Source organism: Octopus sinensis, linkage group LG3 (assembly GCF_006345805.1).
Source record: "Octopus sinensis linkage group LG3, ASM634580v1, whole genome shotgun sequence".
Classification (NCBI taxonomy): domain Eukaryota; kingdom Metazoa; phylum Mollusca; class Cephalopoda; order Octopoda; family Octopodidae; genus Octopus; species Octopus sinensis.
Genome location: NC_042999.1, coordinates 115,358,262 through 115,377,939, shown reverse-complemented (window position 1 = coordinate 115,377,939; position 19,678 = coordinate 115,358,262). Strand labels below are relative to the sequence as shown.

Genomic DNA, 19,678 nt, shown 5'->3' with positions numbered 1-19,678 from the left:
ATAAAATGTTTGTTAACATTTTTTATCACTTTATGTTGACCAAGTGTATCAGTTTGCTGTCTTTATATTTCATGCATACTGAGAATTTTGTGAATAAATTTCTAGTATTTTGTCATGTCATCTATGTGTATATGCTATGCTTATGTTGTTGCAATATACAATACAAATAAAGATTGCTAAAATTGTAAGCAAAACCAAACTTCAACGCAATAACATTTTTATACAGCGAGTTGCTACATTCTCGACTAACTAAAATCAACGCTGAACATGTCGTATGCAAACAGAACAGAACTTTGTGCAGTCGTACTGCAGGCATATAACAGCAACTGAGACAATCAAAATCACATAATCAAAACTAAAATCACAAGTGTAATCGCTGATTGGATCTATCCAAAGTTCTTTGGTGCTGGTGGTAAGAAGGGTAATGGTAGATTTGTTAGTTACTACTTTTAGTTGGTATCTTTTGTTGCTTTTTTTCTCAACCAGATTTCATGGTTGTTGATGTAGAATAAGTTGTGTAATGTCTGTATTATGTAGCTTAATAAACATAGAGTACCTTTAAGTTATAAGGGGGAAGTGAATGGTTTGAAATCTTGTAGTTAGAATATTCCATAGGCTGTAAATGTGTTGTGCTATACAGCTGTTTAGTAATCTGAGAGAGATTTCACTGGAATTGGTTTTTGTTGTTTTATTAGTTGTTAAGTAGTTAGATTATAAATGAAACTGAAAGCAACTGTTATGTAAATTTTATTTCTCTATTTATTTTTCTTTAATATTTTATATTCACATTTATCATTAAATGTTAATTGTTTTTGTGCATTCAGTAAGACACATAACTCTGCTTGCTTCAGTTTCCCTATCTAAACATTCCATTTGTCAATGCTGTTTAGGCCCTTGTCAGTTGCTCTAGCCTTAACCATCTCGTTTTTTATTCAGGCACATTTTTTAGGCATAGTATATCCAGAACTTCATTATCTAATAGAACTCTCCTTTAAAAAAAAAATCTGTTGCATAAATTTTTGAAGAAATTTAAGTTGCTATTTCTAGAAACTCATGTGACTATGTAAACAGAGTCCCTCTTTGGCTCAATAGGTTCTACTTCTCACATTACAGATGAGGGATTAACAATGAAAACCATCCCAAGCATGTAAGCATGATAAAACAGTAAAAATAAATAATTATACAACTTTATGCCATACCCCAATGTATGTTCATACATTTGTGTGATGTTGGTATTATATTTATTTGTATTGTATTGTAATATTTATTTGTTACTCTCAAAACAAAAAAAGAAAAACAATTTTTATTTACTCATATCAATAACAATATATTGCTTATATAGATTATTTTAGCTGATAAAGTTCAGATTCTGCATGTTATTTCTTATGTTCTTAATTTGATAGAATTATCGGTATCAAATTATATATTACAAGCTGCCTCTATGATGTTCTAAGATGCAAATATATTTTATCATATCTACTGCAGTATCAAATGCTTCAATAATTTTAACATGCTTGGGACATCACATTACAATGTGATAATTCTGATGAATACACATATACATATGTGTGTATGTGAGAGAGATATTGGTGTATTGATTGTCATGTTATTATTTCCTTAATTAAAAACAGTATGTAACAGAATAAGTAAAATAGTGCAGTATAGATATTTGTGTATGAAGATTGATAGTTGCATATAGCTAATTCAGAAACGTTTTGTTTCACAAATTTTTTGGTACCTTAAAAGTCAAATTCTTGGGACTTTCTTTGGATAATATTTATTATCTTATCTTTGCATAAAATCCTATTTGTGGAAATATTTACAGTTTTCATTTTTTCCATATTCTCCACTGAAGTTAAAATCCTAACATTTAGATGTGTAACCTAAAGTTAGGATGAGACTCATAGGCTGGCTAACCTTAAAGAAATGGCATAGCATGTGGGTTATGGGTGTCCAGATCACACAGAGTTGCCTCTTTGCAGTAGGGGGAACCGACAAGATGAAGTTATGTTATGTTTAAGAAAGAGAAGCAGGTGGCAAATTTAGTTACCACACAGGTCAACAAAAACTCATGCTACGTCACTGCCCTGAGAGTGAGTGATATAAACCATTTTGCAATTTTATATTTTACAACTTACATGTTGAAAATTAACAATCTCAAAAATAGATATGCTTAAAGATGTAATATATTCTTTCACTTATCCTTTTCATAAATTAAATGTACCATTTACAGAAACTATAATTAGGCAAATTATATTGATAACCCATATGTAATGTATGCAAACAATGGATTAAAATACTTTATCAAATAAGAATAATGATTTTTACAGATGAATTTAATTTTCATTTTTGCATACTTAAGCTTAGTTAATAATTATATTCACCCTTTCCCAAAATGTGCTTGAGTGTGAAATCGATATATTTTATCCCCTGCAATTTTGAATAAAAATCAATCTTTCTTTTCAATAACACCAGCTTATTAGAATATTTTCAATAGATTTTTCATTTTCTCTTTTGCCTTCTATTGTATTTTTGATACAAAGTTCTGATCTTTCAGAAAAAACATTAATATCCATAATCCCCAGATTAAATCTATGGTATCATTTATTGGAGCACAAAATATTTTTTCAATTACATAATAATGGTAATTATAATGACCCACTTAATAAAAATAAGATTCCATAAGTCTTTTACTTATGTGATACAGGCCATAACAATGTAACAAAATTAGTATTTTATCTTTTATGTTTTACTTGTTTCAGTCATTTGACTATTGCCCTCAGGACTTATTTTTTTTAAAGCCTAGTACTTATTCTATTGGTCCCTTTTGCTGAACTGCAAAGTTACATAGACATAAATACATCAACACTCGTCGAGCAGGGGTGGGGAGCTTCTTATCATTAATCCATGCTTTAGATATATATCATTTTCATCATCATCATTTTATGCTTGCTTTTCATGTTGGCAGAAATTGAAAAGATCAATCTAGTTCATGTCACTTCTTATTTTTGAGTCACTGTTCTCCTAGATGAATCAAAGGACCACATCTAACTTGTATGTTTTATTTTTGACTTGATTTTTATGACTAGATGCTCTTTCTAACCCAACTACTTTATAGGGTTTACTGCATATATTAAATTGTGGTATCAGCACTGAAGAAGTTGTCATGTTCTCAACAAAACTAAAGGGTCCTCCTAATCCCTCTTTACACTTTACAGAGTGTAGTGGGTGCCTTTTATCATCATACCAGCACTATAGAGGTTAAAAGGTGCTCTTGACTCAACAACTCTGCTCGCTTGACAACCACTTTACAGTGTACTCTGTGTGTGTGTGTGTAACCATAAAAACCTATTACTGTTCATAAAGTTGATAAATTTTTAATAGTCATTTCTTTTGTAGTCCAATGCTTATATTGGTCTACTAATCACATTATTTTACAGGTCCAGGTTTTATCTTCAGTTTCAGTACTCCTACATATTCTATCTTAACCATTCAACAATAAAGAGTACATGTGCAGTTAATCAGGCAAACTGATAAAAAGTGAAGTAGAATATGTATCTTGTTGAACTTGCCTCAGTAGCAATTGCAAAGCCAAAGCTCTAAATTTTGCCTCTCATGCACATGCATGGGTGTGTTACTGCAAGCTCAAAAACCCCAGTATTTGTAAAATCTACCCTCACTCACCAATTATCAAACAAAAGGCTTCAGAGACACTCCTAACTTCAGAAACTAACAAATGACAAATGAACCTCCCACACTAGATTTCTGCCAAAACGATTTGATTCAAGAGACAAAAATGCCAAGATTGATTCAGTGAAAAGTCCAGCAGAATTAGTAAGCTCCTGAATGATATACCTAAGGCCCACAGAGCAACTCTAAATAATCCCACATCACACACTCAAAAACAGCAATGATAAGCTTTTCAAAAGAAATGAATGGTAGATTTAAAAGCTTAAGAAATTCATTTGCATGCAGAAATGCAAAATTTCTAGGATGAAAAATAAAAAAGCATTTTATGACCCCCTGAAATTATTCCCTAGCACCACTCAAGTCATCAGATGACACATCTCTATTGAAAAGTCAGTAGGCAGTTGTGTAATGTTGGGGCAAATTCTTTAACCAAATCTTAACCCAGCCTAAATCTGTGGATCTGGCAGTGATGGAGAAATTTTGTTAAATGCCCATCTTGACAAAACACCTATATTTCAAAGGTCTTTGATACAGTCAGCAGAAAACTTCTGTGGGAAAGGGAGGCAGAAGTCACTATAAACTTTTGATTTGATAAGCATCCTTGTGTTGTCCAACAGCTGTAAGTCAACACTGAGCCTAGACACAAAATAGATCATCAAACTATAGAATACTGATAACTATACTCTGGCAACTTGCTCTCCAGAAGCCCTGGAGTCACTATTTCAACAGCTCTTACAGCTCTTTAAAAGAAGGGCCTAACATTTAAAACCAAGGAAATAGGTTATCCCTCAATGGCACACCACACCACTTTCTTTCTTCCCCATTTACTTAGTACAGCAACAACAACTAATCAGACCTTCCCAATATGACTGCAGATTGGAGCAGATTACAAACTATCTCAGACAGGTCTCTGTAACTGTTAAGAGGTGCAAATATAGTATCTTTCTAATATGACCATTTCAATCTTCATGCCAAGATTCTCATCTATCTGGTAATATGTGTTTCCACCTTCTTGTGTGAGTGTGATTACATACAGTTGATATTAGACCCTTGAGGCTTTAACATCCAATCTTTTTAGGAGACTTTCTGTTTCTTGGAGTGATCGGAGTATACACACAGAAATCTCCTTTGAGCCAATACAAGCAGTATTAAATATATATTGTACAGGTATCAGCTGAGATGGCTCAAACCTGTAATGTGCTCAGCTACATCTTGGTTATTGCCTGGCCAAAGAAGTAAAATCAACTATTCATTATGGACTTTTCATTGAAGATGTGGAGGAGGGAGAAATGCACTCAATGTGCCCAAGAGAAGTTAGAAAAGAGGCATGCATGCAAATTAGTATTTAGCCACTCCAACTAATACTCACATATCCTGCCTTCAACCAAAACTTTGCATTAAAAATTTGGATTTACAATCAACAAAAACTTGTTGAAGATGTCCATCATCAAATTTAATGGACAAACATAAGCAAGTTTATGTATGTATGTGTGAAAGAGTGAAATAAAGCAAGTGATAGAGAGTGAGGGATCTAGCTGATAGCCTACCAAAGATGATTATATGAAAGAAAAATATTTAAATTTGGTAAAATAATTACAGTAAACTATTTTGCTCAGATGAATCAAAAGCAGCAGTAATAATAATAATTGTTTCCTTACTGTTGTAGTTGTGTAATTTTGTTTAGATTACACTATAAACATTGATTTTTTATATTGTAGCATGACTGCAAAATATAAAGCTGCACTAATACTGACTCTGAGAATAAATTGATCGTGGTTTACAAATATAGAAATTAGAGGAAATTGTCTGTGTTGGATCACATAGTTCTAAATTAGTACTGAGAATAAAAATGCATTCTTTTATATTACTTCCTGTCATAATTTCCGCATCAATGAAATTTTCTCTAATCTTTTCACTACTAAGTCTATTTCATTTTATAATCCTATTTATAATCAAGTTTGTCAACAACAGCATAGCAAAGGATCCATCATGTTTATTAGCGATTTACAAAAACTATCAAAAATTTAGTTGCATAATTTAACCAATTTGAAATGACTGAACCAATACTCTCATAATCCTAATTTAATCTATTTATGAGTCTTGACTTCATGTTATGATTAATTTCATTACTAATTCCATTGCTTTGTCTATCATGAGCTATTTTTATAAATATTTGCTTATTGCCTGTAGATTCATATTGAAGGTAACAAAATGGATGTTTTGAAGTGGTGTTCATACAACTTAAATTTATCAGTATGTAATATGATCCCAGAGAAAGGTTTGACTCCAATCAAAACTTTTGGGATACAGCCAGTGTTGAAACTGGTACTTTCTTTGAAATGCCCTCAGATAAATTCTGTTCATATGAACCTCTATTCTTTCAACCAAATCTTATGAAGATATATTGCTATTTTAGATTAATACAAACTATTGACATTTTTAAAAGTGACCTTACTATTTTACTAGAAAAATTTTCAACAAAATTTATCAAAACTTTACTGCAAAATTTTTTGAAAATTTAAAGATAATGAAGAAATGTATTCTTTAGAAATTAACACTTTTCCCCATTTATAGTAACTGGCAGACAGGTTATAGAATTTACACTCCTCTGAAGAATTCTTAAAACAATAATCAGCTGTTTTATAGCCAAGCATCTTGAACTTGTTGCTATTTTATTTGAGATTAATAGATAAATTAATGTCTTGCTTTTGAGTTGCATTTATGATACTTATTATAAGTATTTGACTTTTCATAAATTCCAAACTGGTTGGCAAGTTTGACAATTGTTTCAGGGATGAAAAATCATAGTCATGTTTACTATATGAACTTATTAAAGCTAATGATTTATCTACAAACAAGAGAACTAAGTAGACAAATCAATATCAAAAGTAGCTAATTATGAGGTGCCACTTACTACAGTCAAACTGGTTTCCATGTGAAATGTTTGTCATATACATGTTGATAAAATCTAATAATAATAATGTTTTTATTGTTATAGTTATGGTTTTATTATTATTGTTGTGTTTTCTTTGCATATTTCATAAGTGATATGCAATTGATTTTGAGTAAGTATTGACATGAATTTGGAATTAGCTACATCATTATTTTATACACATATTATATAGCTTGTCCTTAGTAAACTGCATTGTATTGTACACATGGGGTTAAAGCTATTGGAAGTATTTCAAGTTGACTCCTTTAATCTACTCTCAAACATCTATGTTTGTTTTTGTTTTCTTTTATTTCTCTACATTTTTAATATTTCGATTTGCAAATGTTTGTACTTGAACAATGTTTCCCATTCACAAGTTTAGTTATTATATTCTCCATGTCTTTATATTCATTATATGACAGTAAATAAAAAATTACATGATTTCAATTTCCTGCTGAAACTATTTCCCTTTGATATAGTAAAGTATTTTTTAGGCATTATATCAATAATAATAATAATAGGCATATGAGTGGCTGTGTGGTAAGTAGCTTGCTTACCAGCCACTTGGTTCCGGGTTCAGTCCCACTACATGGCACCTTGGGCAAGTGTCTTCTACTCTAGCCTCGGGCCAACCAAAGTCTCATGAGTGGATTTGGTAGACAGAAACAGAAAGAAGCCTGTCGTATATATATATATATGTATGTATGTGTTTGTCCCACCAACATTGCTTGACAACCGATGCTGGTGTGTATATGTCCCCGTAACTTAGCAGTTCAGCAAAAGAGACCGATAGAATAAATACTAGGCTTACAAAGAATAAGTTCTGGGGTCGATTTGCTCGACTAAAGGCGGTGCTCCAGCATGGCCACAGTCAAATAACTGAAACAAGTAAAAGAGTATAATAATAATAACAATGACAACAATAATGCAAATTTTGGAAAAAGTCAACAATTTTAGGGGGAAGGGTAAGTTTATTATATTGTCCCCAAACGGGCATTAGAATGTGATAAGAGGGACCAGAACAGAATTGGTTTCTTGTTGTCAGGAGCTACATGGTTATTCATATAGAAGAATGGGTAAAAGTAACCAAAATGGAAAAGGGAGATAGAATAGTGGTAATATAGATATGTTGGGTGGGTTTTCACTGTACAATGTGAGTAGAGTTAGGGACAGGAGAGCAAGGAGTATGAATGGGTTTGCAAGAATATATGGGAAGAATGAGGAATGATTAGAGATGGACGAATGGGTGAAGGGGTGAATAGGTGAAGGGGTGAATATAAAAAATGAAGAACAAGGGTCAATGATAACTATACATTGAAGGGAAGAGAAAGTACTGACTGTACAGAGTGGGTAGGGTTGAGGGTTAGATGTTGTGAAGGGTGGTTGATGATACATATGAGTTAGGGAAAGGAAGGGGGGAGCATGTGTGATTGACTATGCAGAAAGGGGTGAAGAGCAGCAAAATAGTAATAAAAATAGATTGGACAGCAGAAAGTTGAGACAAAGGGACGTCTGCTTCTTCTCTCACACTCTTGCAACTGTGAATAGAGGTAGATGTATCACATGGAGAGAATGAAAGATGTATGGTGGTGGAGAAGGAAAGATAATTTGATGACACAGAAGGGTGATCAATGTAAAATTTGAGTGGAGAGGGACAATATTAAGAATGAAAGATGGATGTCAAGTAAAATGGTTTTGGATAGTAAGAAGGATAATGGGTATCAGAGAAAAAATTATAAAATAGGCATTTTAGTCTGAAAGCTGATCTCAAGTGGAATTAATATTTTGTCAGTGAACAGGTCGCGGTTCAAAGCAATGAAAGTATTTTGACAAGTTAAATCTAAATGTTGAAGTGAATCTAATGGTTTTTGCATGTTTTTAAATGGTTTATAAACCCCTTCTATGCTGCAATTGTTATATATATATATATATATATGTGTGTGTGTGTGTGTGTGTGTGTGTGTGTGTGTGTGTGTGTGTCACTAATTCAAGTTTAAGATACCTTTTTCAGTTTTTAGTGAAGACAGTTTTCCATTGTTAGCACACACACACACACACACACACACATATATATATATATTGTAGGTCTATTGCTATATCCCCAAAACTAAGGCTCAGTCTTCACTGTGGAAGACCCCAACAAGATTTCAAGATGTTGAAGAAATACAAGAGAATGCAACAAGGTAGCTGCTTGCTATCCTCCAAAAGAAAAGATCCAGAAATGCTTCCATCAATGGAAACAATGCTGAATAAAGTATGTGGCTTAAGAAGACTACTTTGGAGGAGATTAAATGCTGAATTGTTCATGTGTTGTAGTTTTCTTTTTAGAGCACCAGTCTCAATACTTATTCATCAGATCATGTGTGTATGTGAATAAATATGTGTGTGTGTATATATATATATATATATATATATATATATATCCAAAACGGTTTATGGAGATATATAATCCTAGCAGATACCATGTTCACTCTTATCAGTTATCAATGCTGGCTAGCCACAGTGAATGTTGATGAAACTCATGTTAATTAAAATTTATTATACTCAGTAAATTGTCACTTGGTAAATCCTAATGTCCTTATAAGGACTGCATAGTGTCCATAGGTCCATAGATTAAAACAATAATAAAAATTAATCAAGATCAGGAAAACAGAGATTTGCACTTCCAAGTTTTATTATACAGTTCTTCATCAAGACCTACACACATTTCCACGGCAATCCAGTGCACTGGGAAAGTAAGTAATCAAAACAGAGATAAAAACCAACTGTAAAGCAATAGGAGAATTAATGCTAGAGAAATAATGAGGACTAACAGAAAGTGGTACCTAAAATGTTGAAAATCATAATAGAGTAAGCAACTTAGAACATAGAAAAAACAAAATTAAACTAGATAAAATTTTGGAGAGTTGAAAATGAAGTTTAAGTTGAATAAAATTAACTGTAAGAAAGATATTAATTTTTCAAAATGACAAGAAAATAATAGACCCATAACAATAACAAACCAAATAGAAATTGGATACCTTTGAAAAAATAAGAATATTGTTCTACATGAGTACAATGGTAAGCTAGAATATGAATTAAGAATTATAGGAATATACTTGAACAGTGACCTATTTTAAGACAAAATCTAGCCATAAATTCCAAAGTGGCCAGGGTAATATAAAGTTCACAAGATATATGACTATTTATAGTAATGCTAACACCACATAAGGGAATAATTTTGGTCAAGCTCATTACTCTCTTTCAGTGATATTGGACCAACAGCAACACTAGACCTGACGAAGTTGCACAAATAATTAACACCAAGATGCACACTTAACAGTGTGCACTGGATTGCAGCAGAAACATGCATAGGTCTTGACAAAGAACAATGGGATTAACTATGTAATAACACTTGGATGTGCAAATCACCGTTCTCCTGATCTTGATTAATTTTTATTTTATATATGTGTATATATATCGTGCTAAAATAATAAAAAGAAAGTCTTTACAGCAAACTGAAAAGGATATCTTAAACTTGAATGTGTAAGTGATATTTTGACATCAGTGTCATTAATATTTTGATTGAAGGGGAAAAGATTAGAGACTGAGCATTAGTAAGAAATTACTTGCAAAGAGATTTGTCATTTGGGGAAAATAAATCAGCTTAGTGTTAAGTAGAATACCTTAGGATTGAAATGATACAGGTAACAAAAGATGAAATAATTGTCTTTTGAATAAACATAACCTTTACAGACAAAAAGTGAATGTAACTTGTAAAGATTACAAGTGTAATAAAAATTTCTAATACTTTATTAGGTTGCATTCTTTCTGTAATAAATCAAGATTGTACTTTCAATAGCTTTCCTACCACCTTTATTTCAATGTATATGTCTGTTGGGCATAATATAGTAATAAGAATGCAAATCATGTTCCTATGGCTTTTGATGTTGTGTCTTGTTATTAATGATTAGCTGAAACAGTAGTATGTCAGACTAGGTACTTTGTGGTATTTAGTTATGTTTTTCATGTTCTTCATTCAAATCCAAGTTGCAAAGTGGGGTAGGCTGTGTTTTTCAGCATTTTGGAATGACTAATGTAAATACGTGTAAATGGCTGGTGAATAATTTTTTGACCTTCCCTTTCTACCTGGAAAATGGGTAACCTTGTGTCAAAGTTCAAAATTATTATTATTATTATTATTATTATTATTATTATTATTATTATTATTATTATTATTATTATAGGAGGAGGAGGGGCGATGTATGCTGGCAAAATCATTAGCACACCAAACTGCTATGACGCATTTCTTCCAGCTTTACATTCTGGATGCAAATTCCATCAAGTTGACTTTGCCTTTCATCCTTTTGAGGTCACTGAAACAAGTACCAGTTGAGCACTGGGGTTGATATAATCTACGAGACTCCTTTCCCAGAATTGTGCCTATTGTTGAAAGAATCATCATCATAATCATCATCGTTATTATTATCATTATCATTATTATCATTATTATTTCATATACACTCAACAGATTAGACTGTTTGAAAAGAAAGTTTCCTAACATCAGACTACAACAAGTAACCTCAGATGCCAAGGACCCTCCTAAGTATCCTAGCTGTCCCTAATAACACTGTTTTCTAGTTCTGTACTAAACTAGGTTTTATGGCTGTTTCCTCTATCTATCTGTTGAAATCCATAGTTTCTGTAACTCAATGGCTAGGTCCTGGTACTTTGCTATTTTCTCTACATTGACTTTTTCATCATTTGGGACTGTAAAGTCAATTATCTGGCACTTTCTATTCTCTTTATCCACTACTACTAAATCAGGCCTTCTGGCTTCTAGTATTCTGTCCATCTTAATGTTAATGTCCCGCAACATCTTATATTTCTTGTTTTCTAGTGCTTTACTAGGTTCATGTTCATACCATTTATCAGTATGGTCAAATGTAAGAACTTGACAATGAGTACACAGTGAGATAATGGTTATGCCCTTGGTGAAATAATACTGCTTTCTCTTTGTCTCTTAGCAGAGTTATAGAAACCTGGGGTTTCAGATCTTCTTGGTGTACTGAAGTAACTACCACAGTAGTTATCAGTGTGAAATTAAATCCTTGTTCTGCTTAGATGGCTCACGAGACATAGCTTTGAAATATATATATATTTCATCAAAATAATATAATTAGTAGTTGTAATAAAAGTTGAGTAGCCAGAGTAGGGAAGTGGTAAAAAAAAGATCAGAGAGCAGTTACGTCAGCAACAAAGGTGATGTATTGTCATACAAAAAGCAAATTTCACAAAGCATGTATAAGAAGTTTGATACAACATGGTTATAAAAAAAACATCGTCATTCTTATATTGGCATTGATTGGGCTGTCACAGCTAGATTTCGTTCTTCTTTTGAGTTACTGTCCTCCTAAATGGGTTGGGAACTATATCTCACTCGTACATTCCATATTTTGGCCTTATTTCTTCAGCTGATAACCATTCTAATGTCATCCTCTAAAGAATGTACTGAATGTATTTTATTCATATATCAGCAGTAAAGATGTTTTATCTGCAGCAAGATTAACGAGTCCTCTCTATCTTACAGTAACTCTATTTCATTTGCCAACTAGTTTACAGAACGAATTAGGTGCATTTTATTGTGGCACAAATGACTAACTAGTGTATCTACCTGGACAAAAAGAAAAATAATGAGAAAAAAGATATATTCATTCTTATTAGCACATTATTTTTCACTCTTGAATTGTTGTTTACAAATATATATCTCAACTTAATAAAGTTTAATATAAGTTGTATCACCCTAATTATAATTTATTCATATAATGAATATTTTAATCAGTAGCACATGTATTTCTAATTATCTCAGTAATTTAAAACATCTTTATTCTGAAATATTTTTATAAAAAACAATTTAAAAACCAATTAATCAAGTGACATCAGCCACCCAAATGTTATGCTGTGATTATGCATTGAATATCCTGTGAGATTAAAAGTCAGTGAAGGGCCTGTAGAATGATAAAAAAGTACCTAGCATTAAAGAGAAGTCATAACTTTATTTCCCAGAATTCTCACTGATTTTGTTTTTTAATTACAGTAAACCCTTGCAATATCACAGTTTATGTAGATTCCTCCATTTCTTTTTTTTTTTGCCTTTATAATAAAATGAATAGATACAAATTTTTAATATTCAGTACAGTACTGTTTCTACTTCACTGATTTTCACCTATCACAGAGGTATTTAGAACATAACACCCACAATAGTTGAGGGATCACTGTAATAATAATGTAGTATAAAAGTTTTTATTGATGAAGAATCATTTCAAATTCTCAAGATATGAATATTTCTATTTATATGAATAAAAGTGTTTTCTGATGTTAGAAAAACGTTTTTTTTTTTTTATCCCACACATCAAGTTTGAGATTATCTCTGTTATTTTTTCATTGATGATGGAGGGAATATTACCAAAACAAGGAATACATAGGCCATACCCAATATTAAGATACTCAGCTCTTGTGCTAGAATTGACAATGACAGAGTTAAAGGAATTAAACAGAAGAACTAGGAAGCTGCTCAAAATGCACAATGCACACCACCCTAAAAGTAATATTGACAGGCTCTACCTACCATGAAAGGAAGGGAGAAGAGGATTGTTAAACACAAAAGACACCATTAGTATTAAGATACTGAGTTTGAAAAAATGTTGTACTCACTGAAGAAAGAATGCTATTATAGAAATATCAAAAAAAAAGTTATTGAAACAGTAGGAAAATTCAAGAACTGAAGGAAGAACAAAAGGAAAAATAGCTGGAAAGAGAAGGAATTAAATGGCCAATTCATGCACCCAATCAAGGATGTTGGAAGTCAGGAATGTTGGTTGTGGCTGACAGCTGGAAACCTATAGCAAGAAACTGAATTTCTAATTGTAGCTGTTCAGGAACAAACTATTAGAATGAATTTGATGAAAACAAAGATTGATAAACTTCAGTTAGAGAGCAAATGTAGAATCTAGGGACAAGAAGACAAAAGTATTAACCATCACTTAAATGAATGCAGTAAGCTAGTGCAAAAAGAATACAGCATGATTGTATCAGTAAAAGAGTGCATTGGGATGTTAACTGAGTATGTATGTAGATTCCAAAAAGCAGAAAAGTGTTATGAACATATGCCATAGCTCTGATGGAGAATAATAACCACAGAATTTTATGGGACTTATCTATAGGCGTAGGAGTGGGTGTGTGGTAAGTAGCTTGCTTACCAACCACATGGTTCCGGGTTCAGTCCTCCCACTACATGGCACCTTGGGCAAGTGTCTTCTACTCTAGCCTCGGGTTAACCAAAGTCTCATGACTGGATTTGGTAGATGGAAACAGAAAGAAGCCCGTCGTATATATATATATATGTATATATATATATATATATATGTGTGTGTGTTTGTCCCACCAACATTGCTTGACAACCGATGCTGGTGTGTATATGTCCCCGTAACTTAGCAGTTCAGTAAAAGAGACCGATAGAATAAATACTAGGCTTACAAAGAATAAGTCCTGGGGTCGATTTGTTCGACTAAAGGCAGTGCTCCAGCATGGCCACAGTCAAATGACCAAAACAAGTATGAGAGTAAAAGAGTAAAAGAATAAAGACTGATCATACACTTGAAGCAAGACCTGCAACATATTTTATTTGTCAATTTTATGATTCTATCAACTCACCACCCTAATAATTATTTCTAAAAATGCCCAATGCTATAAATTTATAATAACAATTATGATGGGGACATGTGCCAATTTTTTCTGTATGGTAACTATCTTTCTTTTTTCTTTGGATTCTTCTTCTAATGGAGTCAGAGGATCATCATTATGACATATGATGTGTCTTGGGTATTTTAAATCTAGCAGAACCCATTCCCTGTCCAGATTTGAGCATAACTAATTTTCCAGAGAAGAGAAAGAGAATGAAAGTAAGAGAGAGAAGAAAAGTTTTCCCCAGTGCTGACCTGGTATTTTATCTGACTCCGAAAGGATAGGGGAAAGTAAACCTTGCAGGATTAGAACTTGGAAGGCAGAGAACTGGAACAAATACCATAAGGCATCTTGTCTGATGTAATAACTTTACCAACTCACCATCTTATGTGGAGAGTAAGCAGCTATGTGAATCAGTTCATATATTAATGGTATTGAATTCCTCAACCATAGATAGAAGAAAGGTATAGCCAGCCAAGGTGGAATTAGAACTCTGATATACAAGACACTGAAACTGAATAAAACACTTTGTTCTATCCTTTGCTATCCCCATCATTTTAAAAGACAGTTTAGGCAGTTTGATTAACATAACAGTCACTTGATTAAAATATAAATTAACATCATTCATGTCTAACTGCATCTTGAAGCAGATGAATCATTTTTTTCTTCCAGGTCATGTGCTTATTTCTCAGTATAATCTTGCATTAAGCCATTAACTAATTAAGAATTTGTTATGCTGATTTTTCTTCAGCATGTTTGTCTTATTAATAATAACTTTTATTTCTTTTTCCTGCTTTAGAAGTTATTGAAATGATAACAAAATATAAATGATAAATTGTACTATTAATGAAAATATCTAAATTCCTTTTACAGTAAAAATGCCATATTTGATAACTTGAAAGCTATTCGGGGAGGAATACCATTAGTTTTCCGTAAGTATAACACATGATTCTATAATATTTTCATTGTTACACCATTCTCACAGGAGTCTATTTTTTTAAACTGAACTAAAATAACAGTAAGAAAATATTCTCAATTTAGTTTCTTAAACCAGATTTTTTCAACAATAAAGTCTGTTCAGCAGAATAAGCTTACTTTGTTTTCATAAATATTTATGAAATGAAAAAAAAAAATGTTTTCAATTTTAAGTCTGACCCAGACTATTTAATATTATAATTTATTTTCGTTTATTAATTCTACTCATTCGACACAAATCTTATTTTCATTCTTCAGAAGCTATTTGAAAATGCAGATTGTCTTAGATAATTTAGTTCATTCAATTTAAGTACTGGAATTAGAATGTCTCTCTTTCATTCTGAAGTAGTTTGAACCTGGCATATAAATTGCCCAAATTTATGCTTTATGCCCATGTGTTTTTAATCAATTCAACTGATGTGTTGAAAATAGGTACTATTGCTTTTCTTAGAAAGTTACTTGCATGAGATTTATCTTTCATTTGTTTAATGTTGCAGAACCCAGAGTTAAATACTACTAACCTTATAGACCTTTGTAATTTACGAAGAGATAAACTTTAACCTACTGATAAAAGCTTTGAAAGACTTATAAAATCATGAATATATGCTGTATTAAGTTTAAGCAGCAAGCCAAAATATAATTTCCTTGTCATCCTGAAGTTTACTGAAAAGCCTCTTAGAATTCTCTGAGAGATAATGAAAAAGCAAAGAACCAACTACTTTTGAATTGATTATTGTAAGACTGCACCCATTCAAATATGTATTGTTCACTGTATGTAATGTATTAAATGTCAAAGAACTTAATTGGTGAAGTATTTTGTTTCTTCATAAATATTTACCTTCTCAAATTATATAGTATAATTATTTCTTTTAATTGTATTGTCTCAGTAATAGGGTTGGACATGGCCCAAACAACTAAGGACAATGCAGTTGATGTTTAACTTTAACTTCTGCAGGTCAATATTTGATGAAAGGGATGTATGAGTGAAGAATAAATTCAAGAACGTTGCAGTTCTGAGAAAATAGAATTGGCCAAAGAGTTGAATATAGAAGAGGGGTCGATGAACTATGGAAGTTTAGGTGGTAGTAATAAAAATAGCAAGTTCAGTTGAACATAGATCATTATGATAATCATTGTAGATGATATGCGGGGACTCAATATATTAGTGAGCTACTTATTGCAACTTGTTAGTGAATAAAGATTTTAGAGAAAAGTTGGATGACATTTTTAAGGGTGCTGCTTTTGTATTTTTCCTTTTTTTAAGCAGTAAAGATTAAAATTTTAGAAGAAAAATAATTGATGAGGTAATCACAGATAGAATGTACATTCAGAATTGAAATATTAGGTTATTCAGAGTTGGACAACACAAGAAAAAAAGTAAAGTTTACTTCAGTTTTGTAGGAATGACATTCCAAGTTTAATGTACTATTTATGGGCTAGAATAGATGCAAGTTATGTTGGTAATTCATATGATTTTTAATCCCTTCATTGTAATCATATTTGTGAAACCTTTTTTAATTTAGTACTAGACTTGATGAAATTCAAAATTTTAATAATGTCATTACTTATGTTAATAGCATGTTTCTCACATTTTAAGAAACAACAAATGATTATATCAGTGTTTTCTTTGAAGATTGGTATAAAACATAATATAACCTGATGTTTCAGATTTGGTGGTAAGTCCTTATGGGCACTCAACACTTTTACTGTAGAAATTAGATATAACCACTCAAAATGTTATTACTCTTAACAACATTTTTATATGTACCAATCTGTCTTTTGTTAATGAATGTTTTATTTGAAACTGTTTTTTGATGAAATATATCAAGTTTATTGAGGTAATAGGACTTGCAGAAAATACCACTTCTATTTATGGTAGATATTTAACATTATTGTTGGCATAACCATAAAATTTAATTTTGCAGTTAAAAGGTTTATAAATGTTTTATAATCTCATTTAGAAATTCAGACTGAGACTACATTTGTATTTTCCATCAGGCTATTTTTTCTCCCAGGGAAAAAAATAATAAATTAGATGAATTTTAAAATACATTAGAGATATTTTTGGAAAACAAATTAAAAATAGTTATTTGAAAATTTAGTTATTATTATGATTAAGAGGGTAGTGGATTGGCAGAATCATTAGAGCATTGGGTAAAATGTTTGGCAATATTTAGTTATAGCTCTTTACATTCTGAATTCAAATCTCTCCAAGGTCAATTTCTTTCATTTTTCCTGAGGTGGTGGGAGGGAGGATGTAATAAAGTACCTGTCAAGTACTGGTTAATGTAATCAACTTCTCCACAAAAATTTCTGACCTTGTGCCTATATAAGAAATTATAATATTGCAGACTATCAACCTAATTTCTATTGAATTTCAATTAATTTAATCTCTAATTATAAAGTATCTTATTCCTAGACAGGTATGTAGTCCTATACTGAATTTAAACTCAGAACTAGCTGCACCAGTGATCTAAAGAATAAGGATAATGCTTCACTTAATTTACAAAGGTTCAAATCAAGTATGTGACACAGTACATATTCAATAACAAAACTTTCTTGATTACTAGAGATTGAACTAATCAAAACACAATATCGATGTAAATATTATATTAATATTATATGTATACCATTAAATTTTAATTCAATACTCCAGAAAATTATGTAAATAACAACTTATTTCAAACATTTAGACCCCACCCCTTTTCTTATATGGTGTAGGGGGAGGGGTAGTACCTCTAATCCTCACAGGCCTTTTGAGACTGATAGTATGAATGCTGTTAATAGTACTCATGGACATTAGTAAGCTAATGACTGCAGAATAAACATGTACAGAGAAGGAATTCCATATGCCTAAGCTTCTGGGAGGCTACTGGGTATATCAGTTAGTGCAGGGCCTGAGGTGGGTGGATACAATATAGGCAGTGGGAGGAAGATAGATATGTAAGTCAAAAATGTCTGAGTGGGGGTTGCATGAGACCTGTCAGTGCAAGTAACAAAAGCCATTGTAGTAGTTATAGAAAAAGTACTAATTGTTTATGTTGATGAGTGACTTTATATCAATCAATCCAGTGGCCTTTATTTAGATACATTCTAGAATGTTTATGTGTAGCAACAGCACTGTCCCTGATGTGAGTACTCCATTGTAAATGTGACCTGAGCCTTGTAGAGAGTTAGCAGTTGATGAGGGCTGAAATATTTTCTGGCTCTGAGGACGATGACCAGTCTTTTGAAGGCAGTTTTGGCTTTGTTGTGGATGTGCATTTATAAGAGATCTTCAGTAATTCTAAGGTCAAGCATTTCTAGTGACCACAAGGTTCTCACTGCATGCTATTTATGTTTTGGGGGTAAGAGTACAAAATAGTTTGTTTTGTTTTTTTATATGTGAAGTGATTGTGTCTTTGCGCTGTTGAAATAAACAAGATTGGCATGACTCCATTGGAGGATATTTTTGAGATCTCTATTCATAGAATTGGTGCAGATTCAGTTGGAGGTTTCTAGGTTGCATATAGATGAAACTTAGAAGGTTAGGAATGAAGGATGGTATCATCTACAAAGGGACAGATTTTGTTGGAGGTGATGATAAGTAGGTCATTGATGTATAGCAGGATGAGTGGAGATGGAAACACAGCCAAATGCTGGTGCACACTGCTTTTAGTATTGTCATAGTCAAAGAGGGAGCACCATTAGCACACACCATGGTAGTGTGGTGGGATAGGAAGCCACCTATCCAAGAAATAAGAGACAGCTTGAGTCCATAGGCAGCAGTTTTGCCAGAAAATTTGCATTTTAGATATCTCAAAAGTTTCACTGATGTTGTGAACAGTCACGCTATTTTCACTAGATTAAGCTAGTGTGGAACAAAGGGAATCATGCTTTACAAAATCCACACAAGCAATCATTAAGTACAGAGGGTGACTGATCACACCAGAGAGGGATGGAGTGAAATAAATGTTCTTAATGGTCAGTGAGTTATAGGTGGTGGGAAGAGTTCAGAGAGTAGTGGAGAAAGCAGAAGTATTTGGAAGAGTGGAGAAGGAAGTTTTTGAGCTAGAGTAGCTTTCTTACTTTACAGTATGAGTGAAGTGAAAGGTGAAGAATGTGAAATCTCAATATGAGATGAAACCACCTTTGAATACAAATTTGAAATTTGAATACAAAGCATAGCTTGGACAGCAGAAATAAACTATAAATAAATGGGGGAAGGGGGTTGACTCAGAGAGGAACAGGATGTATGGTGTATGTGATATTAGAAAGTAATGTGTGGTTGTTTAAGCTGAATCAAGATGACAAGAGAGAACTTTCCAACCAAGTTCAGTTTTAGCATCTAGGAAAGTACAGTGGAAAGTCAAATGATAA

At 32.3% G+C, this 19,678-nt stretch overlaps 1 protein-coding gene across 1 annotated transcript in view; it reads left to right on the top strand.

The window, feature by feature from the left end:
* LOC115209101 (putative glucose-6-phosphate 1-epimerase) overlaps positions 1-19,678 on the top strand; it is a 93,119-nt gene that overhangs the window by 37,774 nt on the left and 35,667 nt on the right. Inside the window, exon 3 of the mRNA XM_029777225.2 lies at positions 15,218-15,276. Within this exon, the coding sequence (XP_029633085.1) occupies positions 15,218-15,276 (59 nt within the window). The remainder of the gene's footprint in view (positions 1-15,217; positions 15,277-19,678) is intronic.